The sequence below is a fragment of the Euprymna scolopes genome, chromosome 7 (genome assembly GCF_053919585.1).
Source record: "Euprymna scolopes isolate OS-2025 chromosome 7, ASM5391958v1, whole genome shotgun sequence".
Taxonomy (NCBI): Eukaryota; Metazoa; Mollusca; class Cephalopoda; order Sepiida; family Sepiolidae; genus Euprymna; species Euprymna scolopes.
The window spans coordinates 84071323-84094155 of NC_136488.1; the positions used below are offsets into that span (position 1 = coordinate 84071323).

The window sequence follows — 22833 nt, forward strand, 5'->3', positions numbered from 1 at the left end:
TTTCATTCCCATGAAAGAAGTTTACTTAAATATTTACTTAAATCAAAATGTCACTTAAGAGGACACTACTTTTAATTTAAATACGGCTAGTTACATGTGTAATAGGCAAACACTGATCTCTCCAAAGTCAACTACAAAGAATTGGCTTTGCTGTATGTAAAAGTCTCAAACAAAAAATGAGATGCAGTGAGGCTGCTTCAAACTGTTAAAGATTACTAATAATTTGGCAACTCCTAAGGAGCATCAATCAATGGAAATGTCTGTTTTTCTTCCATTTATTTGAATTTTTATGTTATGGAATGTTGATATCGTTGATCGTGTCTTTCTGATTGGAACAACTCAAAAGAATTTTTTTTTTTTCTAATACAGATTGTTTAGATAGAAATACACTAATGTTGATAGGATTTATTATGATACTCCTGGTAGTTGATCCCCTCTCCTTATATTGTATAGTTTCTGTTCACTCTTGGTACTGAGGCTTTTAAAATGTCTGGCTGGTGTCTTACCTCTTTGGGAGAAGGTCATTTTTAGTATTTATTAAATAGTGATGGTTTCGCGATAGCGCAGCACTTTCTAGTTAGCCACATAATCAGTTTAGGAGCCGACTTTTTGTTGACCAGATTATTGATCAATTTGGGTGATTTCTGGAACATGATATTTTCATGCATACATCGTACAAATTTTTCTTTTTGTTTTTTTAATATAGGGAGAATTCTGGATAAGAACCCTAAATATATTTCACTTAGGTACCATAAAGTGAGAATTTCATAATCAGAATATGAGCAATATCCTGTTAAATTTTTCCCACTATGTGATAGACCTATATGCATCTAGCACATTGATATTTGGTTTTGATTATCCATCAGTTACCTCACTTACTGATTTCTATTAAAAATTCAGTTAATTTCATAAATTACTGTTATGATGCTTGTTGTTGAATAATTAACGAGGAAGACACCGTAACAAATAAATATGTATTAACAAAAATACATAAAAGAGGTAATTGAACAATATCTTTGCTCAGTGCTAGACTAGTGGTGGTGAACATACTCTCTGCATATCTGTCTCTGATTCCTCTGGTAAAACTGTTCTCATTCCCCAGAAGTGACGTCATGGAATAGTTCATTATTCCAAGTAGTAGGGGTGCGTCCCCAACAATTGCATACTATATCCAGCCTGGCATTTCTTTCAGTAGCAGATTGAGACATACACCTCAAACTTTTAATGAATTCCGTTTATTTGTTGGTACTATTTTTTTGCAGTTGCTGTTTCACTGGGGTTACTTTTATTTCATTTTTGTGTTTTAATTTATTGAAGTAGTTGCTAAAGTTTGTAACATGAATTAAAAGTGGGGTTAATTGAAGAATGAAGTTTGTTTGTACTCGAACAAAAATTTCTTCACATTTATTTTCCATAATTACTAAATTTACAACTTCACATTTTAAAGCAAATCTAATACCAAAAAAAGGTAGAGAGAAAATTTAAGAGTATTTAACACTAACATATTCAAAGAAGCGTTTATTTGAGAACAATGCAAAAAAAAAAAAAAAAAAAAAAAAAAAATTTTTTTTCTTATTAGCCTAATCTATTCATGGTTCACTAAAGTAAATCAGTGATTTATAAGAAAAGCAAGTTTTTATTTTCCTTCTTTTGAATTATCTGATTTGAAATTTTTTCTTAATATTATTTAACTGTTGTCATATTTCAGAATCGGATGGCACAGAAGGTGAGGAAGATGATGATGGCAATCATGTAAGAAATGGAGAATCTTCGCTTTCTGGTCAGTCAACTGGAGGAGGTGGTCATAGAAGAACAAAGAAAGAATTTTTTAAGAAGGTTAATTAACATTTAATTTAATTATTCACATACACACACACACATATAAGACCAAGGCTTACTCACAAATGGATTAAAAAAAATGGCTGGCCTACAAGCAAATGGCCAATGCCGGTTTTGCCACTCAGCAATTGAGAGCCCAAGCCACCTAATGTCTGCATGTCCTATCCTATTGGCAGATGGCCTCTACACTGCCCGCCACAACAAAGTATGTAAGTACCTTCATTGGAAAATCTGTGGAGAGATGCAGCTTGACAGAGCGACAAACATCTGGGAACATGAACCACCACCAATAACATCAAATGGAAAAGTGACCGTGTTCTATGACAAAGACATACAGGCGGGGAGATACATAAAAGACAAGGCCATCAAGCCAGATATTGTAATATGGAACAAGCCTGAAAGAACTGCGCTCATTATCGATGTTACAGTCCCAAATGATTTTGGCCTTAACAGAGCTGAACGGGAAAAAATAACAAAATATCAGGACCTAAAAAATGATCTAAAAACGACATGGTCTCTGAAAGAAATAAACATTATACCGGTTGTGATAGGAGCAACTGGGTTAATAAAAAAGAATCTTCAGAAATACTCAGAAGCAATCCCTGGAAGACCAAGCTGTAACGAAATACAAATAGCAGCCATAAAGGGAACATCATCTATTCTTAAAAGAGCCCTCGGATATAAATTTAAATCATAACAGAATCAAGTGTTAGCTCCAGGAGGGAGCCCCTTGATCTCTTAATACTTACTGAAGTAAAATAAATAAAAAAAAGTGATATTATGTACTTAAACTCAGTTGTAAGTTCAATGGATATTAGAAGTTCCAAAAGGATTAATATTTAATTCCAGAGCAGTTATAAATAAAGATATTTTATGACAAAATTAAATCCTAAAGAATGACTGTTTATTTTTTGGTGGAGGGGTGGGTGGGATAATATTCAAAATAAGTTGGCATTTTAGTTTATAAATTCAAAGATTCATTTGTTAATATAATTTAAAATTTCTTTTAAAAATGTTCTGTTTATATTGACAATGAAGGAATGCTTTTAGATAGTTTTATAGCAAAAATTAAAAGGGGCTTATCATAACATATATATATATATATATATATATATATATACATACATTTCATGTTATATCTTATTGTTGAGAATATTGTCATTCCATATGTCCATTTGAATGAGTTTAAACTTGTATTACTGATGCTATCAGGTCAGGTTGTCTGAAGAAATTGGCTTTTTGATCTAAAATGACATTTATGTTATTATTCCTTTCTCTTTGCAAAACTGAATCATGTTATGCAAAGTCAAAAACAATGATTTTTCTCTACAAAACAATCAAACCAAACCAAACCGAGCACAATGAATAAATATTTGAAGATATAAAGAACTTGAAGCATAAAATATTTTACCAAAATAACCAGATTCTATATGAAATACCAAGAAATGAGTTGATATTCTGTAAAAGAAAACAAAACAAACCAATCAAACTTGTATTCAAATGTATATGATCATATGTTACTAGAATATACTACTGACAATCGGGTCTACTATCACTGCAATAAAGTATTAAGCCTCTTTTTATTCTTTATTTAATGTGTTTCCTCTACATCAGATGTAACTTGCACCTTGGCCATGGTGGCATGAAGTGATTTTTCTGTATAAAACTCATTTATCTTGGTTTTGATCTGCCATTGTTTAAGGTCATATTTAATTGAATCATTCCAAATATTTGTCAGCTTGTCTTTTCCGTATTTAAACTCAATTAAAGTATGTTTATCCAACCAGAACCTTGTTCAACATGTTCCTGTCATCATAAACGGTTGCAATGCAAAACTGCATCCAGTCTGAACATAAAATCCTCAATAGCAGGAAATCATAACCAACTCTGTCATTAAGGCATACGCCACAAATCCACCAAACCGTAGCCATGTTGTTCTTCTGCATCCTCAGAATGACTGAGCCAGCATTCACTCACATGTAACATAGCACGATGGATTTAGCTGTCGTAAACTCGACCTTGAGTAACAAGTGAGAATGAATCACAAGTTAAGATGTACACCGACCTTCATATAATTTGATCAATATGAGCACATCTTCCACAGAGATAGTTTTCAATAGGGATTATTCTTCCTTACAGCCCATTTTATATATATATAATCCAATATATCTATGTATTCGCAAGATAAAAATTCAGAATTCCAACTGGTTTTATATAATAGTCTTAAATTGGAAATAAAGCTATTTATATTAATATTTTTATTCATGCAGATATTTACAAATGCTGCGACACTGACATGATGACATTTCGATTTGTAGTTATTAAAAACTAAGATATCCTTGGGTGAAAAGTATGCCCTTTTTTTCAGATGTTCACATTGAAAAAAAAAAAGCAGTTTTTTTTTTTTTTCAATTAAATCAATTAAAAAAAGTCTTTGAATTTAATAAACAGTTAGTTGAATGTTGAATGATTTTTTTTTCAATATGAACATTTTAAAAGAAATACTGAACCTAAATATTTTAAGAAATTTTATGTAAATGTTTAAAGAAAAACAACAAAAAAACAAGAACTTATTTTCTAATCGTTATCTTATATATAAATCTCACTATGTCTGTCTGTGTGTGTGTCTTGTCCGTTTTTTAAATTGTATCTCCTCCTAGACAGATGGTCGCTTGACGGCGTGCAGTAACTCTAAAGATTGCATATAGGGTGCAGAATTTTATTAGGGGTATTTAATTGATTAAAACAATTGTTAAGGGATTCAAAAAAGGGGTTCAAACTTGAAAGAAATGACAACTTGACGAGTGTGTAGCGTCCATGGCGTCATTCTGCGTATGCGCATGATCTGTAACAGATTTATTTATTTACTAAATTTACAAGTGTATGAGAACAGTTGTCTGTTTTGGGGAGTGCGCAGTGCCATCGATTACTAACACCAGTGCTGCGGGTTCAAGCTCCATTATTTCTTTTTTTTTTTTTTTTTTTTTGTTACATTCTGATATTCTTGACTTACGTAATAATTATACAAGAACACTTTTATATAAAAAAAATACAGAAAAAATGTTTTTGCTGTATATAACGAAAATGTCATATTCTAAATATATAGGATATATTATATATCGGCTTATTTGTTACATTCCAATAATCACGTAAATAGATCCAGTAATAGAATTTTGTATTGAATTCATTCCTAAACTAATTAACCGATCATTATTAATTTTAATTATTTGTGTATGATTATATATTTCTATGTATTGAATTCACTCCTAAACTAAATAACCGATCATTAATTGTAATTATGTGTATATGATTAAATATTTCTATGTATTGAATTCACTCCTAAACTAATTAACCGATCATTATTAATTGTAATTATGTGTATATGATTAAATATTTCTATGTATTGAATTCACTCCTAAACTAATTAACCGATCATTATTAATTGTAATTATGTGTATATGATTAAATATTTCTATGTATTGAATTCACTCCTAAACTAATTAACCGATCATTATGAATTTTATTTATGTGTGTATAATTATATATTTGTATGTATTGAATTCACTCCTAAACTAATTAACCGATCATTAATAATTTTAATTATGTGTGTATGCTTATATATTTCTATGTATTGGATTCACTTCTAAACTAATTAACCGATCATTATGAATTTTATTTATGTGTGTATAATTATATATTTGTATGCATTGAATTCACTCCTAAACTAATTAACCGATCATTAATAATTTTAATTATGTGTGTATGATTATATATTTCTATGCATTGGATTCACTTCTAAACTAATTAACCGATCATTATGAATTTTAAGGATGTTTATATTTTTATATATATATATATATGTATTGGATTCACTGCTAAACTAATTAACTGATCATTATGAATTTTTATTGTGTATATGATTATGTATTTTTGTGTGTTGGATCCACTCCAAAACTAATTAACTGATCATTATGAATTATATGTAATATATATGTTTGTATATGTCTATAGATGTCATATTCCAAAAGTCACATACAATTGTCACTTACTTTGTTAATGTATTTATGTTTACAAGGAAATCTATTCAACTAGTAAGGTACTTGTACAGTATAGTACTCATACGAAAAACTTATGTAAAATCATTGAGTAGTTTCATTTTTATATCAGAAATAAGATCCTTGCACAGTATCCTACTCAAGAAATAAGGTACTTGTGCAGTATAGTACTCACATGAAAAAACAAAGAATATCTTACCTGTGACATACATAAGTTATTAAAACCATACATCCTGTTAAATATTTGAGTAGTATGACTTGCATGTAAAAAATATGCTTTTTCACTCTAGCACCCAGATAAAAAAAATTCTTACCCCTGCCATACAGAAAATTTAGCACAACAGAAAATTTCATAAAAGTATTGAGTTCTGTCATTTTTAAGTTAGAAAAAAAGGTACTTGTACAGTACCTTACACAAGAAATAAGGTACATTTACAATATAGTACCCATATGAAAAACAAAGGAAATTTTACTTGCGACGTACATAAAAATAATCAAAACCGAAAATCATGTAATATATTCGAATAGTATTACATTTATATAAGAAATAAGGTGCTTCTTTACTATAGCACTCTGATGTAAAAACAAACTCTCACCTGTGACACACAGAAAAGTTGGCACAACAGAAAATTATGTAAAATTATTGAGTAGTTTCATCTATATCTTAGAAATGACATACTTGTACATTATCCTGCCCAAGAAATAAGGTACTTAAGCAGTACAGTACTCATATGGAAAAACAAAGAAAGTCCTTGTTGTGACGTGCATAAAAGTTACTAAAACCGCAAATCATGTAATATATTCGGGTAGTATCTTTTAAATGAGAAATAAGGTTCTTCTTCACAATAGCACTCTGATGTAAAAACACACTTTTACCTATGTTGTACATTACCTGCCTTATGTAAGGAAATTTTTTTCCATATGCGTGCTGTAAATTTCCTGTCCTAGGGAAGGTACAATTATTTCATATTTCGTCCTAGAACAGGTAAAATATTCTTTTGCTCAAGATGGCAAATGATATATAGACATCAACAATTCCTCTATCCTAAGAATAACAGGTATGTTCAAAATTTTTCTTATATGGTCCCAAGCAATGCCGGTGACCTTGCTAGTATAACATAAAATAACTTTGAGACATTTAATCTCTTTAGAACCATGGCACAACGGATAAAGGTGCTAAGTTAATCAGTTATAAGTGATAATCTTCTGAAGATTGAAGGTTCAATCTTGAGTACGGGCAATACTAAGAATAAAATGTCAAATTTAAGAGATTGACAAGATGCACTTGAAAGTCAGAGGTTACATCGATCAAAATGTTGTGAAGATATAAAATGAGAACAGTAATCCAAATAATATATTTCTCTTCTGTAAAATGTAACTATTTTCGTGGCAGACAAAACTATAAACAAATTCACACGAGTAAAGCTAGCTGATAAATTGAGTGAATTTATTTTAATTTATAGAATGCAAAGTTCATGGATGGAGTGGGTAATGGAGTTAGCGTTGTTTTAGATCAACCCCGTCTTTCACAAATACAACAGAAATGCCAAAGAATGTCCGGATGGAGATCGTAAGTATCAACTTATTCCATTTTTCTTTCATCTTTGTATCGTCTGTTTTTAAAGCGATGGGAGTAATCCTCCTAAGTATTACATCCTCTTTTGGGGGAAGGAAGTAATGTAGTATTTGTTCTGTGTTTACAAGACTATCTTCCTAGGGACTTTTGTCTTCATTTTCTTTTTTTTTTTTTCTTTCAGTTGAGGGATTAGTGTAGTATATGTTCGTTCAGCATGATTTCATCCTTCTTAGCTAGCAAAAACATGATCGTAGAGAAAATATATTTTTAATCTTCCATAAAAAAACCCAAACAAAAAAAACATTCAAACAAGGGAAATAACTCTAATGATTACATTCATAAGTTCTCTCCCTTGACGATTATTGTTGCTCTTCAGCGAAAGGAATAGCAATGTAAAGTAACACACACTTGCCAAATAATTCTAAAAGAAAAGACTCTTAAGAGCCAGGTGCATAGTGGTCTTTATGTTTACAAAATTATGTGACTTTTTCAGGAAACTTTTGCAATTACTAACCAGCAGATTAACACCGTAAACTAACAGAAAAGTCTATCAGGCATATGTTAGCAGTGTGATGATATGCGGAAGTGAAACCTGGCCAGTGGGGGTTGAGGACATGTGTTGCATGAAGAGAAATAATATGATGGATGTATAATGTTAATCTTAACGACAGATTTAATTCTGATGATCTCAGAGGAAGATTACAGCTAGATAGTTTAGGAAGATATATTTAGAAGAGTAGACTTCAATGGTATAGCTACATTGTGAAAACAGATGCGATGTTTTGGTTAGTAGATGTAGAAGAGTTGATATAGTAGGTTTAGTTTAGAGGAAAGGCCAATGACAGCATGGAAGGAAGTGATAAGAATGAATGAGAGAAATAGTGAGATGAACACCTGGCCAGAGAGCGGTTACTTTGAAAGTCAATTTCTAGCATGTAAAACTGATATTAAACCGATGATGACGATTCGATTAGTAAACGAATTGAATATTTAAAAATGAGTTTATTTATAAAAATAAAACTATTTAATTTACTTGATTTTTGGAATATAATGATTTCATTTTGTCATGGGCACATATATCATGCAGATTTTTTTATTTTGTTTTTTAATATAGGAATTCTGAACAAGAATTATTTTTTATATATCAAATGTTGTCCTACAGATATAACTGATATTCATGTTTTGAAAAATAAAAACTTTTTGATGTTTTTCCTTTTAATGTCTTTTGATATTTGTTTTAACAGAACAGGATTTCCTGGAGCTCAACCAGTTTCCATGGATAACCAGAATCTTGTTTTTATCAAACAGAAACGCTACAAAGTAACTTGGAAAGCAGATGGAATGAGGTAGGTGTTGATCTTAGCCCTCTCCTCCATGTCTAATATTTTTAACTTTTGTTTTGTTTCTAAGTTAGTTTTTCTATTTACCATTTTTTAATTTTTTCTGTTTCTGAATTAAAAATTTTTTTTTGTTTTATTTTCTTATTATTTTTCTATTTTTTTTTTTTTTTTCTATTTTCGATTTTTGTTTGTTTTCTATTTCTGTTTTTTTTTCTATTTTTGTTTTTTCTATTTTAGTTTTCTATTTTGTTTTCTATTTTTTTCCTATTTTTTTTCTATTTTTGTTTTTTCTATTTTTGTTTTTTTCTATTTTTGTTTTTTTCTATTTTTGTTTTTTTTCTATTTTTTCTAATTTTTTTCTATTTTTTCTATTTGTTTCTTTTCCATTTTTTTCCATTGTTTTTTTTTCCATTTGTTTTTTTCTATTTTTTTGTATTTTTTTTGTATTTCTTTTTGTATTTTTTTTGTATTTTTTTGTATTCTTTTTTTTGTATGTTTGTTTTCTATTTTTGTTTTCTATTTTTTTCCTATTTTTTTCTATTTTGTTTTCTATTTTTGTTTTTTTCTATTTTTGTTTTTTTTCTATTTTTTCTAATTTTTTTTTATTTTTTCTATTTGTTTCTTTTCCATTTTTTTTCCATTTTTGTTTTTTTTCCATTGTTTTTTTTCCATTTGTTTTTTTCTATTTTTTTGTATTTTTTTTTGTATTTTTTTTGTATTTTTTTTTCTATTCTTTTTTTTTGTATTTTTTTTTTGTTTTTGTCTCCTAATTTATCGGAGAGGAACCTATTTTTTCAGTGGGATCCATGCTTTTGTTAGTCCAGAAAAATTGCCAGATAACCATCCATTAGTTTTTCCTGAAATTTTGCCACAAATTGTATTTTATTAAATAGATGTTGTTACGACTTGGCTATCTCCACTGGGGACTGTAGAGATAGGATCGCAACAATAATAAAAAAAAAAAAAATTTTTCCCAGGATTAAAAAAATAAATAAATACGGGAAGGGATTATCCAAATTCTTCAGAAACAACGGTAAAACACAAGACAGAAAAACACAACCGAAATAACAAACAAAAGGCTGATGGGAATTATGAATGAAAGTTTATTTATAACAACACAAAAAAATATGTACAAAAAAATGCAATTGTTTTGATAGTTTAAACGGTAATGTGTGAAATAAAATAAATTGTCTTTATCGAGAGAGAATGTTCAAGTTAAATGTATGCCAGGCCCAAATACAACATTTTCGTACTGGTTATTGTCGTCTGCTCAGTTCAAAACAAAAAGAGAGTAAGGGAGAGAGAGAGAGAGAGAGAGAGAGAGAGAGAGAGAGAGAGAGAGAGAGAGAGAGAGAGAGGTTTTGTTTCACTCACTGTCTTAGTGTCTTTACTTCTGTCTTCTTCTTATCCGATTTCCTTCGGAAAAACTGGCTCCAAAATATCTTAAGTAGACGCCTTTTCAATATTCATCAAATTCTTTTCTGTTTCATCCGGTTTCCTTTTGCAAAAACTTATTCCAAATACATCAGGTGGACTCCTTTCCAATGTTTATTAAGCATGCCGTCCTCGGCTTTATCAACCGCAATGCTATATTACTGCTAATATTACAACTGTTCGCAGTGTCACCGTTGACGACTGCTTCGCTCGGTAGCGAGGGGCAGACTCTGTTTTTTTGTCTTTCGCAAGTGCTCAGGTTAAAACGCCCCCTCTCTCCATATATATATATAGTTTCACCCCCCCCCCCCGTCTCTATACAGCCTGCCAACGTTCACTAGCTGGTTTCTTTCTTTTCTCCTCTACTGTTAGCTATTCTCTTTCTTTTCTTTTTTTGTCCACTCTCTATATATCTCTTCACATCCTCTCTCCTTGTGATTATTTTTTGACTGAGCACAGACGACAACAAAATTGATGAAAATAAAAAACAAACAAACAAACTCCTATTCTCTCTTGATTTCGGACAACATATAAAAAAAATAATTAATTCCATTTTTTTTGTATTAAAAATGTAACCATGTGCACATTAAAAAATTTTTTTTGCAAAAATTCCCCTTGCATCCCCAGGAGCTCCAAAGAGGTTAAAAAAGCTCCAAAATGGCCAAAAATGACACGTTTTGCCCCATCCATCCATTATATTTTCTGAAACTTGGTCAAAATGTGGAGGCCATTGTTCTTAAGATAAATTCAGTATGGGTGACCCTCGCAAAATTCTGGTTCACGTCTCCGGGGACTTTCAGTACTAAAAACGCCCCTTTTTGTGGCTCTTTTTTTTATATGTCTCAACAAAAACTTGATATGTCTGACTATATAGTGTTTTTTCATGGTGGTCAACTCAAGTATACATGTGTTAAGGCTTAAAACTCCACTGTTATCCATTTACACATTTTGTCCTCAGGGGCTCAAGAGTTCACAGATGCTCTAAAATGGTAAAAAATAACACTTTTTGCCCCATAACATATTATCCAACTAATAGATTTTCCTGAAACTAAGCCAAAATGTGGAGGCCATTGTTCTTAATATAAATTCAGTATGGGTGACCCTCGCAAAATTCTGGTTCACATCCTTTTGGGACTTTTAGGGCTAAAAAAAAAAGTACCTTTTTGGAGCTTTTCATACTACTCAAAAACTTGATATGTATGTGTATAGTGGTTTTCCATGGTGCTGAATTCAAATATACATGTCTTAAGGCATAAAACTGCACCGTTTGTCCATTTTTACTGGAATTCGGCATTCTCAGGAGCTCAAAAGGAGTCACAAATGCCCCAAAATTGCAAAAGATGATACTATAACTTTTACCCCATACATTAGATTTTTCTGAAACTTGGAAAAATGTGAAGGCAACATTGGCTCTTCACACTTCTCACATTCATCATTTCTTCACTATTTTTCATGGCATCATCTAACATGCAGCACAAGAGGAGGACCACGCATGCGCGGCTTGTTTCTATTTGTTTTTTTTTCTATTTTTTTTTTTCTATTTGTTTTTTTTTCTATTTGTTTTTTTTTCTATTTGTTTTTTTTCTATTTGTTTTTTTTCTATTTGTTTTTTTTCTATTTGTTTTTTTTCTATTTGTGTTTTTTCCATTTGTTTTTTTTCCATTTGTTATTTTTTCTATTTGTTTTTTTTTCTATTTGTTTTTTTTCTATTTGTTTTTTTTCCATTTGTTTTTTTTCCATTTGTTTTTTTTCCATTTGTTATTTTTCCATTTGTTATTTTTCCATTTGTTATTTTTCCATTTGTTATTTTTCCATTTGTTTTTTTTCCATTTGTTATTTTTCCATTTGTTATTTTTCCATTTGTTTTTTTTCCATTTGTTTTTTTTTCCATTTGTTTTTTTTCTATTTGTTTTTTTCTATTTGTTTTTTTTCTATTTGTTTTTTTATTTTCTTTCTCTTTGTTTTTTATTTTCTTTCTCTTTGTTTTTTTATTTTCTTTCTCTTTGTTTTTTTATTTTCTTTCTCTTTGTTTTTTTATTTTCTTTCTCTTTGTTTTTTTATTTTCTTTCTCTTTGTTTTTTTATTTTCTTTCTCTTTGTTTTATTTTCTTTCTCTTTGTTTTTTATTTTCTTTCTCTTTGTTTTTTTATTTTCTTTCTCTTTGTTTTTTATTTTCTTTCTCTTTGTTTTTTATTTTCTTTCTCTTTGTTTTTTATTTTCTTTCTCTTTGTTTTTTATTTTCTTTCTCTTTGTTTTTTATTTTCTTTCTCTTTGTTTTTTATTTTCTTTCTCTTTGTTTTTTATTTTCTTTCTCTTTGTTTTTTATTTTCTTTCATTTTGTTTTTTTTCTCTTTTTTCTCTTTGTTTTTTTTTTCTTTTTTTTCTCTTTGTTTTTTTTCTTTTTTTTCTCTTTTTCTCTTTTCTCTTTTTTTTCTCTTTGTTTTTTTTCTCTTTTTCTCTTTGTTTTTTCTCTTTTTCTCTTTGTTTTTTCTCTTTTTTTCTTTTCTCTTTTCTCTTTTTTTCTTTTCTCTTTTCTCTTTTTTCTCTTTGTTTTTTTTCTCTTTTTTTCTCTTTTTTTTCTCTTTTTTTCTCTTTTTTTCTCTTTGTTTTTATTCTCTTTTTTTCTCTTTGTTTTTATTCTCTTTTTTTTCTCTTTGTTTTTTTTTTCTCTTTTTTTCTTTATTTTTTCTATGTTTTTTTTTGTATCTGTTTTTCATGTCTGTTTTTCCTATCTTTTTTATTTTTCTATTTGTTTTTTTTTCTGTTTTGTTTTTCTACTTGTTTTTGTTTCTCGTTTTTTTTTTTATTGTTTTTCTCGTTTTTTGTTTCTTTTTTTGTTTTTTCTTTCAGTTTTTTTTTTGCAGGGGGAAGGGTTTTGTTTTTTCAGTTTTTAGTTTTGTTTCTATTTCATTTTTGTTGCATTTTCTCTTATCTTAGTATTTATTTTGTATATTATTCAATTTTATTCAATATTATTCAATCAGCAAAAACATTCTGTGGATGGACATTGTTATTAGAGTGCAATTTTCTGGTTATTTTTTTCATGGGTGAGAGGAGGAAGACATAAATAACTTGATGCTAACTTTGAAATATGTTAAGAATCGTTTTAATATACATTTTTTCTGAACCTGATTTTTATTATTATTTCAAGGTACATGACACTAATTGATGGTGCCAATAAAGTATACATGATCGACCGAGACAATTCCGTATTTCACATTCCCAACCTTGAGTTTCCTCGACGGAAACAACCTGATGAACATATATGTAATACACTAGTAGATGGGGTAAGTTTACATGTGGTTTAATACAACTTTTGAAATTCTTCTTACATTGCAGGGATGCGAGTTCTTAACTTTTTATAAGTTACAAAAGCGGATTTTTGCTTAAATCTGCTTTTTCCCCCTTAAATAAGGAAAGACTGATTCCTAAAGTTTCATATACTATTTTTTTTTTTTTTTTTTTAAACATTTCTCTTTTAATCTGGTGCTACCAGATCAGCCTGTCCGAAAATACTAGATTTCGGACATAAAATACTAAACATGTTTTTATTTTCGTTTTCCCTTTATAAAACTCAACCATATTCTGCAAAGTCAAAAGCAATCAAACCAAACATAAATAAGAACTTGATGTACAAAATCTTTTTCCAAAAATTACTTGTAAATATCAAGTAGAATTTTAAACAAAGATAAAATCAGTTTTCGTATTATGCTGAGTCATCATTCATTGTTACTTTAGTTAAATGACAAACTGAGTTATCTCCCACTGATTTATGTGATTTCTGCTTTTAGCAAAGGTGGATCGGCAAAATATGGTTAAACTGATTTTTATTTTTAATTAAAATTCCTTCTACTGGTGTATATGTGTGTATGTTTGTGCTTTTGGGAATATCCGTTCTGTTGATATGTCTACACATAACTTTAAAATTGTTATTGAGGATTGCAGCGGCATCGCAGTCATACAAGACCATGGGTTTTCTTGTTTCTGAGAATCAATGTATGCATTATGATGATGCATAGAAGTAAAATCTGACCAGTAAGAGTTGATGACATGCATTGCACAAAAAGAAATCATATAAAAATGATACAATGCATGTATAATGTGAGCCTTAAAGATACTTAGATCTGATGACCTTAAAGGGAAATGTCTGCAGAACATGAGACTTTGATGGCATGGCCATGTTGAAAGAAAGGATAAGTTTTTCAGTTAGATGTAGAATAGTTGAGGTAGCAGGGTTAGTTGACAAGGGAAGGCAAAAAAAAAAAAACCCCCAAAAAAAGCAATAAATGAAACATCCTATTCTACATCTATTCAAGCTCTCCAATCCATTCTTTCAATGTGACCAAACCGAAAAAGTTTCCTGTTCTGCACATATCTCCATATGCTGTTCAGATTTATTTTTCCTTTGGGGTTATCAGATCTTGGCCTGTTTTTAAGACTCATATCATACATCTATCGTAGCATTTTCATATTATTTCTCTCCACAAAATACATATCTTCAAACCTTACTAACAATATCTCACTTTTTTGGTCAACAGTTGTAACACTCTGCTGGTTAGTAATGGCAAAAGTTCCTTCCAAACCTAACTTATTTTATTACACCAATACTTTGGTGTGCTCCAATGATATCACAAAGGTAAGATTTTTGGAAAAACCTTGATAGCTTTGCCTTCTGTATTTTCTCCACATCTGAATTCTCATCCGCTTCCATTGTCTTAAACTTCTTGCACACAAACTGGTCATCATGTCTCAACTTGCTCTAATTCCACATAATGTCCAGATTTAATCTATCTATGAGGTCATCAGTTTTATGCTTGCCATTAAGACTGACATTACACATCATACCATTTTTATATCTAGTGCTACCAGATCATGCTGAAGATATTAGTTCTTGACTTAAATGCATCAAACAATCTTATTGCTTTTGACTTTCCCTTTGCAAAACTCAATCATGTTCTACAAAGCCCAAAACAAAAACAACCATTTTTTTTCTCTGCAAAACAACCAATCTAAACACTATGAATAAATAAAGATATAAAGAACTTAAAGCAAAAATTTTTTTGCTGAAATGATTGAACCTAAAAAGAGTTGATTATCCCGTAAAACATAACCAAATTAAACACCATGATTAAATATTATAATATTTAGAACTTGAAGCATAAAAACTTTTCCAAAATACTGTATTTGACATTAAATAGCCCCAAAAAGATTGATATGCCATAAAACAACCAAACTCTTCGTTTAATACATGTCCTCAACCATCACTGAGTAACAAGTAATAGAAAAGAAAATAGGATTTTAATCAAATGGTACAAATTCAGCAGAAAATCATTTTTGTTTTTTATATATACATCATATGGTGAAAAAAAGCTTTATTTTTAGTAGTTACTATTTTTTAAAAATATATATATATATATATATATGGCTGATAGCATGAAAATAATCTACTCCATTGATTAAATAGAGTTCAGTTTGGAATTCTGTATAGATTAGAGTTTGACAAGATTTACCTAAAGAAAATTGGCATTTACAAAACATTTTGAGAATAACATCCAAGATGAGATTAGTAGTTCAAATTTTCCAAGTAATCACTCTCCATCTAAAAAATTCTGAAATAATATATATATTTTTTTTACCATTGAGTCATCACTTACTAAGACCAAAAGCCATTCAAGGATAAGGGTTAAAAAAATATTATTTCCTTATATTTGCTGTTTAAAGACACAAGTTTGATAAAAGTTTATTTTGTCATAGTTAATGTTTTTAAAAATAAAAGATTGCTGAAAACCAAAAAAATCTCCTTCCAAAAACTAAAATTTCTTTAAAATTCAGATGCACATGTTTGTAACTTAAGAAAACAAACCAGCAGCAGTGACTTAATCAAATCTAGTTTAACTATTTTCTCTTTAGCTTTCATTCCAACACAAGAAAATATAACCTTTCAAAATTATGATTACCTATTGTAAATTCAGTCATGCTTGTTGGTAACACTAATTTAAATGCTAATTATTATTCCTGTTTCTTTTTGTAATTCACAGGAAATGATTATGGACAAGGTTGGTGACAAAAATGTACCAAGGTATTTGGTTTATGATATTGTCAAATTTGAGGTAAGTAATATTAATATTCAATGTTGTAAACAAAACTCTCGCTATATCTAAAGAAATAAAGTTATTTATTGAGCAATTACTTATTTTAACTTATATATATATTGGAAAAATATGCTTATTCAATTATATTTCACCCTTTATTTATACTAATCCCTTTATTTATAAAGCTTGATGTACTTTAAATTTAACTACAGAGCATATAGAAATAAATGACAAAAGTCTACATTCCCAATTCCAAGATGTTGTTCATCTTACCGTTTATTTTTTTTAGCATGTTAAAATGTTCATTTCTTAACAACACCTGTTTTGTAGCGCAGAGACAAGCAGATAATTATTATCTCAATTTTTGAATATTTCCACCCTGGCAACTCTTCCAATTTTTTTTTTTTTTGATTTATGTAATCATGGGCAAATTCTTTTTATTTTTTTTTAAAGTTAATGAGTTCTTATTCTTCTGATGAGTTAGGGTGGAAAATATTGAACACTTGACATAATAATTATATGATTGTTTCTGCGCTACGAAACAAGTGCTGTCAAGAATTAAACATTTTAACATGCTGAAAGAAATAAACGATAAGATGAACAACATCTGGAGTTCAAGTTCTTTTTTCTCACATGTCTGTCTTTGTTCTCCCTAGACCAAGCCATACTTCTAGTCTACATCATTAGACTTAAATTTAGTGCCATTTCACTGTTATATCCCTTGGGAAAAGTCCCTAGCATAGCAGCAGTGATCCTGTGTTTTCATTGGTCAGCCAATTCCTCATTTTGTAAAATTGCATGGATGGACTTCTTCAGTCAGCCCACCTATAATCTTGTTCCCTTTGTTGCGTCAATTTAAATTTAATGCTTTATGTTTTTAATCCAGAGGACATATGTCAATGTGAGCATGTCACAGGTTCGTTCACTGCACCGTTGATTGTCTCACCCATTGTGCCTGGGCCTAATTCTTTTGTTAATCCCTACATTTGATGCTGCAATGAATAATTCACATCTTTAGCAAAACAACAGAAGTCTAATTTATAAAGAAATAATAATGTTTATGATTTTGGACAAGTGTCATTTGCTTCCTCAATGTTGAATAACACCATCAGATCCTTGCCTGACTAGACCTAAACATATAGGACCCATTAACATGGCCCTTTAAAGGAAGACACCTGACTCTGAGAGGGGTATTGGCTCAATTGCTTGGTAGCTTTCATCAGAATTGACTGCTTGCTTCAAACGTTCAACTCCTACTTTGTAAACGCCTCTGCTCCTACCCCTTCCTCATCTCCTGATATCTTTTTACTCTATACTAGTTCTGGCCTTTTGTTAATTGTCACTGTTTAGAGGTTGGCTGGTCTCTATTTTTGGACTCACCCATAAATGACTGAACATTGTTATTTTCACAAAGCTGATCTCAGCTGGACTCTTTCCACTCCATAAAGGTCTTATTTTCTTCAAACAAAGAGAATATCTTTTGGGTGATCTGACTCTGGCCAGAGATATTTTCAGTTCTCTGTTCCATTCCACCCTCTTCCCTTGGCCAAACATGCAACAACTGTACAACTGCCATTCACATGCACCAGAAAAACATGTTTACACCAAGTTCCTTGCTATTTTCATTTTATGAGACCAAAATATGTGACTATAATAATAACCAGCTTTTAATTGAGTTGATGAATATTAGTTTGACCATTTTTTATTTAATCAATTTGTTGCATATATTTAAATACTATTATATTTTCATGTTTTATTTTTAGGGTATCGATGTTGGAGGGACACATTTTGACCGTCGTTTACTTTGCATACAGAAAGAGATTATTGGACCAAGGCACACAAAGATACAACAAGGACAGATTGATAAGAGCAAAGAGCCTTTCAGTGTTCGTGCTAAGCAATTTTGGGATGTTCAAATAGCCAAAAAAGTAGGTGGAATGGTTTATATTATCAGTTGTCTAGTCCAGACTAATTTCAGTGTAAATTGTAACAAAGTGTGTTATTGTATTGCAAATAACATGGTAAAAGAATAACAAATAAAAATTGGCTAGACAAACAAAGTTTGACTTGATGCTATTTGGATCTGTCTAAAGAAGTTCAACAATTTCTGTTTTCTGGGTCAAAATCTATCCATCTAACACTTATTGTTGGCTAGTTTTTTTTGTACTATGATTTCCATAAAAAAATGTTATAAATATATAGGAGAATTGAATTATGCAAATAAACATTTACAAAAATTATGGTTGAAAAACAAGGAATACAAACACGAAATAATTGTTTCTTGTATTCTTCGTTTTTGAACAATAAATTTTGTAAATGTTGTATGATTTAATTCTGCTCAAATATATATATATATATATATTTTTTTTTTTCAGGATAGAATTAAGATATAAATAATTATATTGATACTAATATTTATGTTAAGTCAAGAGGTACTATAAAGGTGGCGTGTGTGATGCTCAAACTCAAAACCCCATGGATCTTTAGATATTCAGTCTAATGTTCTCCCAACCTTAACTTCTTCAACCAATCAATGAAATACCAGCTTTTTATGTGCTCAAAATCGACATATGCAAATTAAAATGTGGTCGAATTTGAGCATATGTTGCCTTTTCGTTTCCTATCAGTTGGGTTTCGAGTTTGAGCATTGCACATGCCACCCTTAGCACTCGTTTCCGTGACTTTTGTCATTAACTCCTAACTTGGAAAGTAATGCTATTTTTGTATTTTTATCACTGTTTTTATGGTCTATTTTATCATTCTCAAAAAATGCACATCAAGAACAAACGTAAAATGTTATGAAGTTAATCCTATAAGTTTATAAATGTTTTCCAATAAAACAATTAACAATTGTGAAAAGCATGCCAATTAATTCAAGCTCAAGTAAAAAAAATAAAAAAAAAATGAAAAGGGGAAAGTTAAATGTTATTGAATTAAAATTTATAAAGACTTTCTAGTTACAATAAATTAATTAATTATTAAATTATTAGATTTGACATTAAATAACTTGCAAACAGTTGATATGTTATAAAACAAAACAACCAAATTACTCTTTATCATTTTCAATCCTCTTATAATATTCTTCATCATTCAACTGACAATTTATCTCTCATTAAATCTTATCCTTGAACGACTAGCCTTGATAAGTGGTGACTCATTCATATAAAAACAACAACAAAAAAAAAAAAAATTGAATTAATTTGATGCTGGTGACTGCTTTAACCCAAATATTAATTTTATTAAAAACAAAATTTTCTTGCTCTCCTTTTTTATGCCTGACAATGGAGTTAATGTTTTCCTCTTTTAAGTGTAAATGACATTCTTTTCCTTTTTGTTTTTGAAAAGCTGTTAGAAGATAAATTTGCCAATGAAGTCAGTCATGAGGTTGATGGCCTCATTTTCCAGCCTGTTGAAGAGGTAAGACTTTCATTTTAATCCATGCGTTATAAGTGATTTATACGTGTACCCTTAAAAGATTACATCAATTATATTATTTCAAAGGTTTATGTTGATATATAAGTAGTAATAACCAACACACTAAGGTTTCATGTTAAAAAGTTGAATGGAAAATTTAATTTAAAAGAAAAAATAATTAAAATATAAAAATTAACTTGTATTATTTGGATTAGTCAAATTACTGTTCTAATCTTGAGTGTTATTCTCAACATTTCAACCCTCTGACCTTTTTCAGTTGCCTCTTGACGACCTCTGGAATCTACAGAATTTCAAACTGAGGTCTTTTATTATTCTTTTAGGGTAGATTGCTCCTGACCCATTAACCATGACCGAATAGAAGCCGTGAATAATTTTTAATTATATTTGTAATATTGCCTGTTGTGGGAATTGAACCTTCAACTACTCACAAAAGACCACTTTATTTCAATTAGTAAAAAAGATTTTTCGATAATTTTATATTTTGTTCTTGTCCAGAATTCTCCCTATATTATAAAACAAAAATAAAGATCTGTATAATGTACGTACCAGTGACAGAAAATATCATTCGATCAGGTAAATTGATCAAGTAGTTTATTTTTAAACAAAAAAAAAAAAATCAAATTTATGAGTAACTGAGGATTGATTCTTGTCTGCCATTTTGAAAATAATTTCAACAAATAAAGGGAAATAATTCATACTTGCTAGATTTATGTTGTAATGCCTACAGATTGCCGTTAATGGCTTAAAATGATTTTCTTTATAAGAAACTACTTGATCAATTTACATAATTTTTGGAATGCTATTTTCTTTTGGCATGAGTATGTACATCAGATTTTTTATTTTATTTTTAATATGGTAATTCTGGACAGGAATCTTTTAAATAGAAAATGCCATTTAAAAGTAGAATTTTTGTCGCTAAACGTATAGATTGAATAAGCAATCTGAAGAATATTATTGTTTATGCTCTCTTCACCCTTCGGTTTCGATGTCGACTATTTTTTCCATTAGCAACACGTTTTTTTTATTGTAATCTACTTGTTTATTTTTTCAGAAATATTTGTGTGGACGTAATAATGATGTTCTTAAGTGGAAACCTGCTTCAGTGAACTCTGTTGATTTTAAGTTAACAATTTACAAGGAAAACAAGCCAGGGTAAGAACAATACAGACTCCCCTTTTTTTTCTCCCCATAAGTTTTGTATAATTATTTCAAGTTATCATCGGAATTATTTTGTCTGGACATACCATGTTGTAAATTTTAATAAATGATGCTTAATTTCTTTGGAAAAAAAAAAAATAGTAATTTAAACATTAAATAATTTACAACGTTAAAATGTCTACTAGCAAGGCTATCTGTCATTTCTCAAGCAAAAATGTCTCGTAACTTCTATCCCCCCCCCCCCCCGAACTTTTTTTTTCTAGCCCAGTCTATTTCTCTCTCTGGACATACATAAAACTTAGTTGGCATAAGGAAAATGCCTCTGTGAAAAAGAATCTCAGAGTTACTTCCCTTTAGCTACATAATAACATTACAAGATGCGCATATATTTTGATAACATTAAATGATATAAATGGCTATTCTTTTTCTTAAAATTTTAGATATTATACATCTGAGGTTATACAGATAAAAAAAAAAGGGAGGGGGTGTTTGTGTGTTTTTCAAGTTTTAGACGGATATACAGACATTTACCCTTTATATAATAGATGGGTAAAGAAAGAACAATGGAACATCTTTTCATATTGCAGGAAATGAATTATCCATTAGTTTTTGAAAAATAACTGCTATGAAATGTAGACAAAACTAGTAAACATTAATGGAACTCTTTCAAACCATAGGAGATAATTCAACTCCAAACTTTTTTTTTCTTTTAAGAAGATATATATATTTAACTAATGAATCCAATTATTGTAGTCTGTCATAAAAAAGAAAAAAAAAGGCACTTATGCATAAAAAAAAAATTTTAATTAAAAAATAAAAGTAACTTATCTATTATTTGCTATTGACGCCAAGGGGAGATGGTTGGTGAATCTTGAGTTATTAATAAAGACGGAAATGGTGGACTTCTCTGGATTACAATAGATAGTTGAATTACGTAAATAAAAATACAATTACCTGATCATTTTTTTAAAAATAATTTTTGGTGTATGCTAATATTTTTAATACCAAGTAAGTACTTCATAAAGCTTTGCTGTCACTTTATTTTTAACTGCTATATTTTAGAGGTGCTTTTTTATGCACAAAAGCCTTCTTGATTAAAAAAAAAAAAATGTTATTTTTGTAATCATTTACCAATTCCATTGTAACTTTTACCTGTAACAAATTGAGAAAGAATTTTTGTGCTGCTGATAAGATTATGGGCACTAAATTTCTGAAACATATGTACACGAGAATAATATTTGTTAGTGTTGAATTTTTTTGAAACATGATTACAAAATTTCATAAAATTTTCTATTCTATTGAATTATAATTATGAGCTCTGTTACACTGAAAATCCTAATCATTGAGCTAAATTTACCTGCAGTATTTACTTGTATCATGGAGATTTAGAATATTTCATATTTTTATATTTATATAATGAAATTGATTTTTTTATTGTTTCCTTGTCATATAACAAAAGTTATAGTCGTTAAACTCTACTTTTCTTTAAACGTGGTGTGTATATTTCACTCATCAACATTTATTCAAAAGAAGATATATGATGTCATCAATAAATAAAACTTTAAAACATGAATCATTTTTATGGGCTATTTTTTAATTTTTGTGGTTTATTTTAATTTTAGAATGTTGCCTGAAACAAAGGGTTATTTGTTTGTTGGTGGAAAGGAACTCCCATTTGCTGAGATGAAGGTATGACATTATTCATTATTTATACTCGAAACAAACAAGTTATGACAATTGCCCTTTACTGCACCTATTTTTGCAGCTTCTTGTTGAATTTTGTTATGTGAACACACTTAAAATGTCTGTTATGATCCCTCCTGCTTCCACATCTCCATTGCATTTCTCTATCTCACATCTTGTAGCCTTCAAAATATACAAGGCACACTGAGCTGCAGCTATATT

At 29.5% G+C, this 22833-nt stretch overlaps 1 protein-coding gene across 1 annotated transcript in view; it reads left to right on the top strand.

Annotated features, from left to right (window-relative positions):
• The window catches only part of LOC145279818 (mRNA-capping enzyme-like), an 83064-nt gene that overhangs the window by 55850 nt on the left and 4381 nt on the right, over positions 1 to 22833 (top strand). Inside the window, exons 8-16 of the mRNA XM_080131187.1 lie at positions 1709 to 1836; positions 7358 to 7464; positions 8715 to 8816; positions 13395 to 13530; positions 16282 to 16353; positions 18099 to 18263; positions 19681 to 19752; positions 20822 to 20922; positions 22551 to 22617. Of these exons, the coding sequence (XP_079987313.1) occupies positions 1709 to 1836; positions 7358 to 7464; positions 8715 to 8816; positions 13395 to 13530; positions 16282 to 16353; positions 18099 to 18263; positions 19681 to 19752; positions 20822 to 20922; positions 22551 to 22617 (950 nt within the window). The remainder of the gene's footprint in view (positions 1 to 1708; positions 1837 to 7357; positions 7465 to 8714; positions 8817 to 13394; positions 13531 to 16281; positions 16354 to 18098; positions 18264 to 19680; positions 19753 to 20821; positions 20923 to 22550; positions 22618 to 22833) is intronic.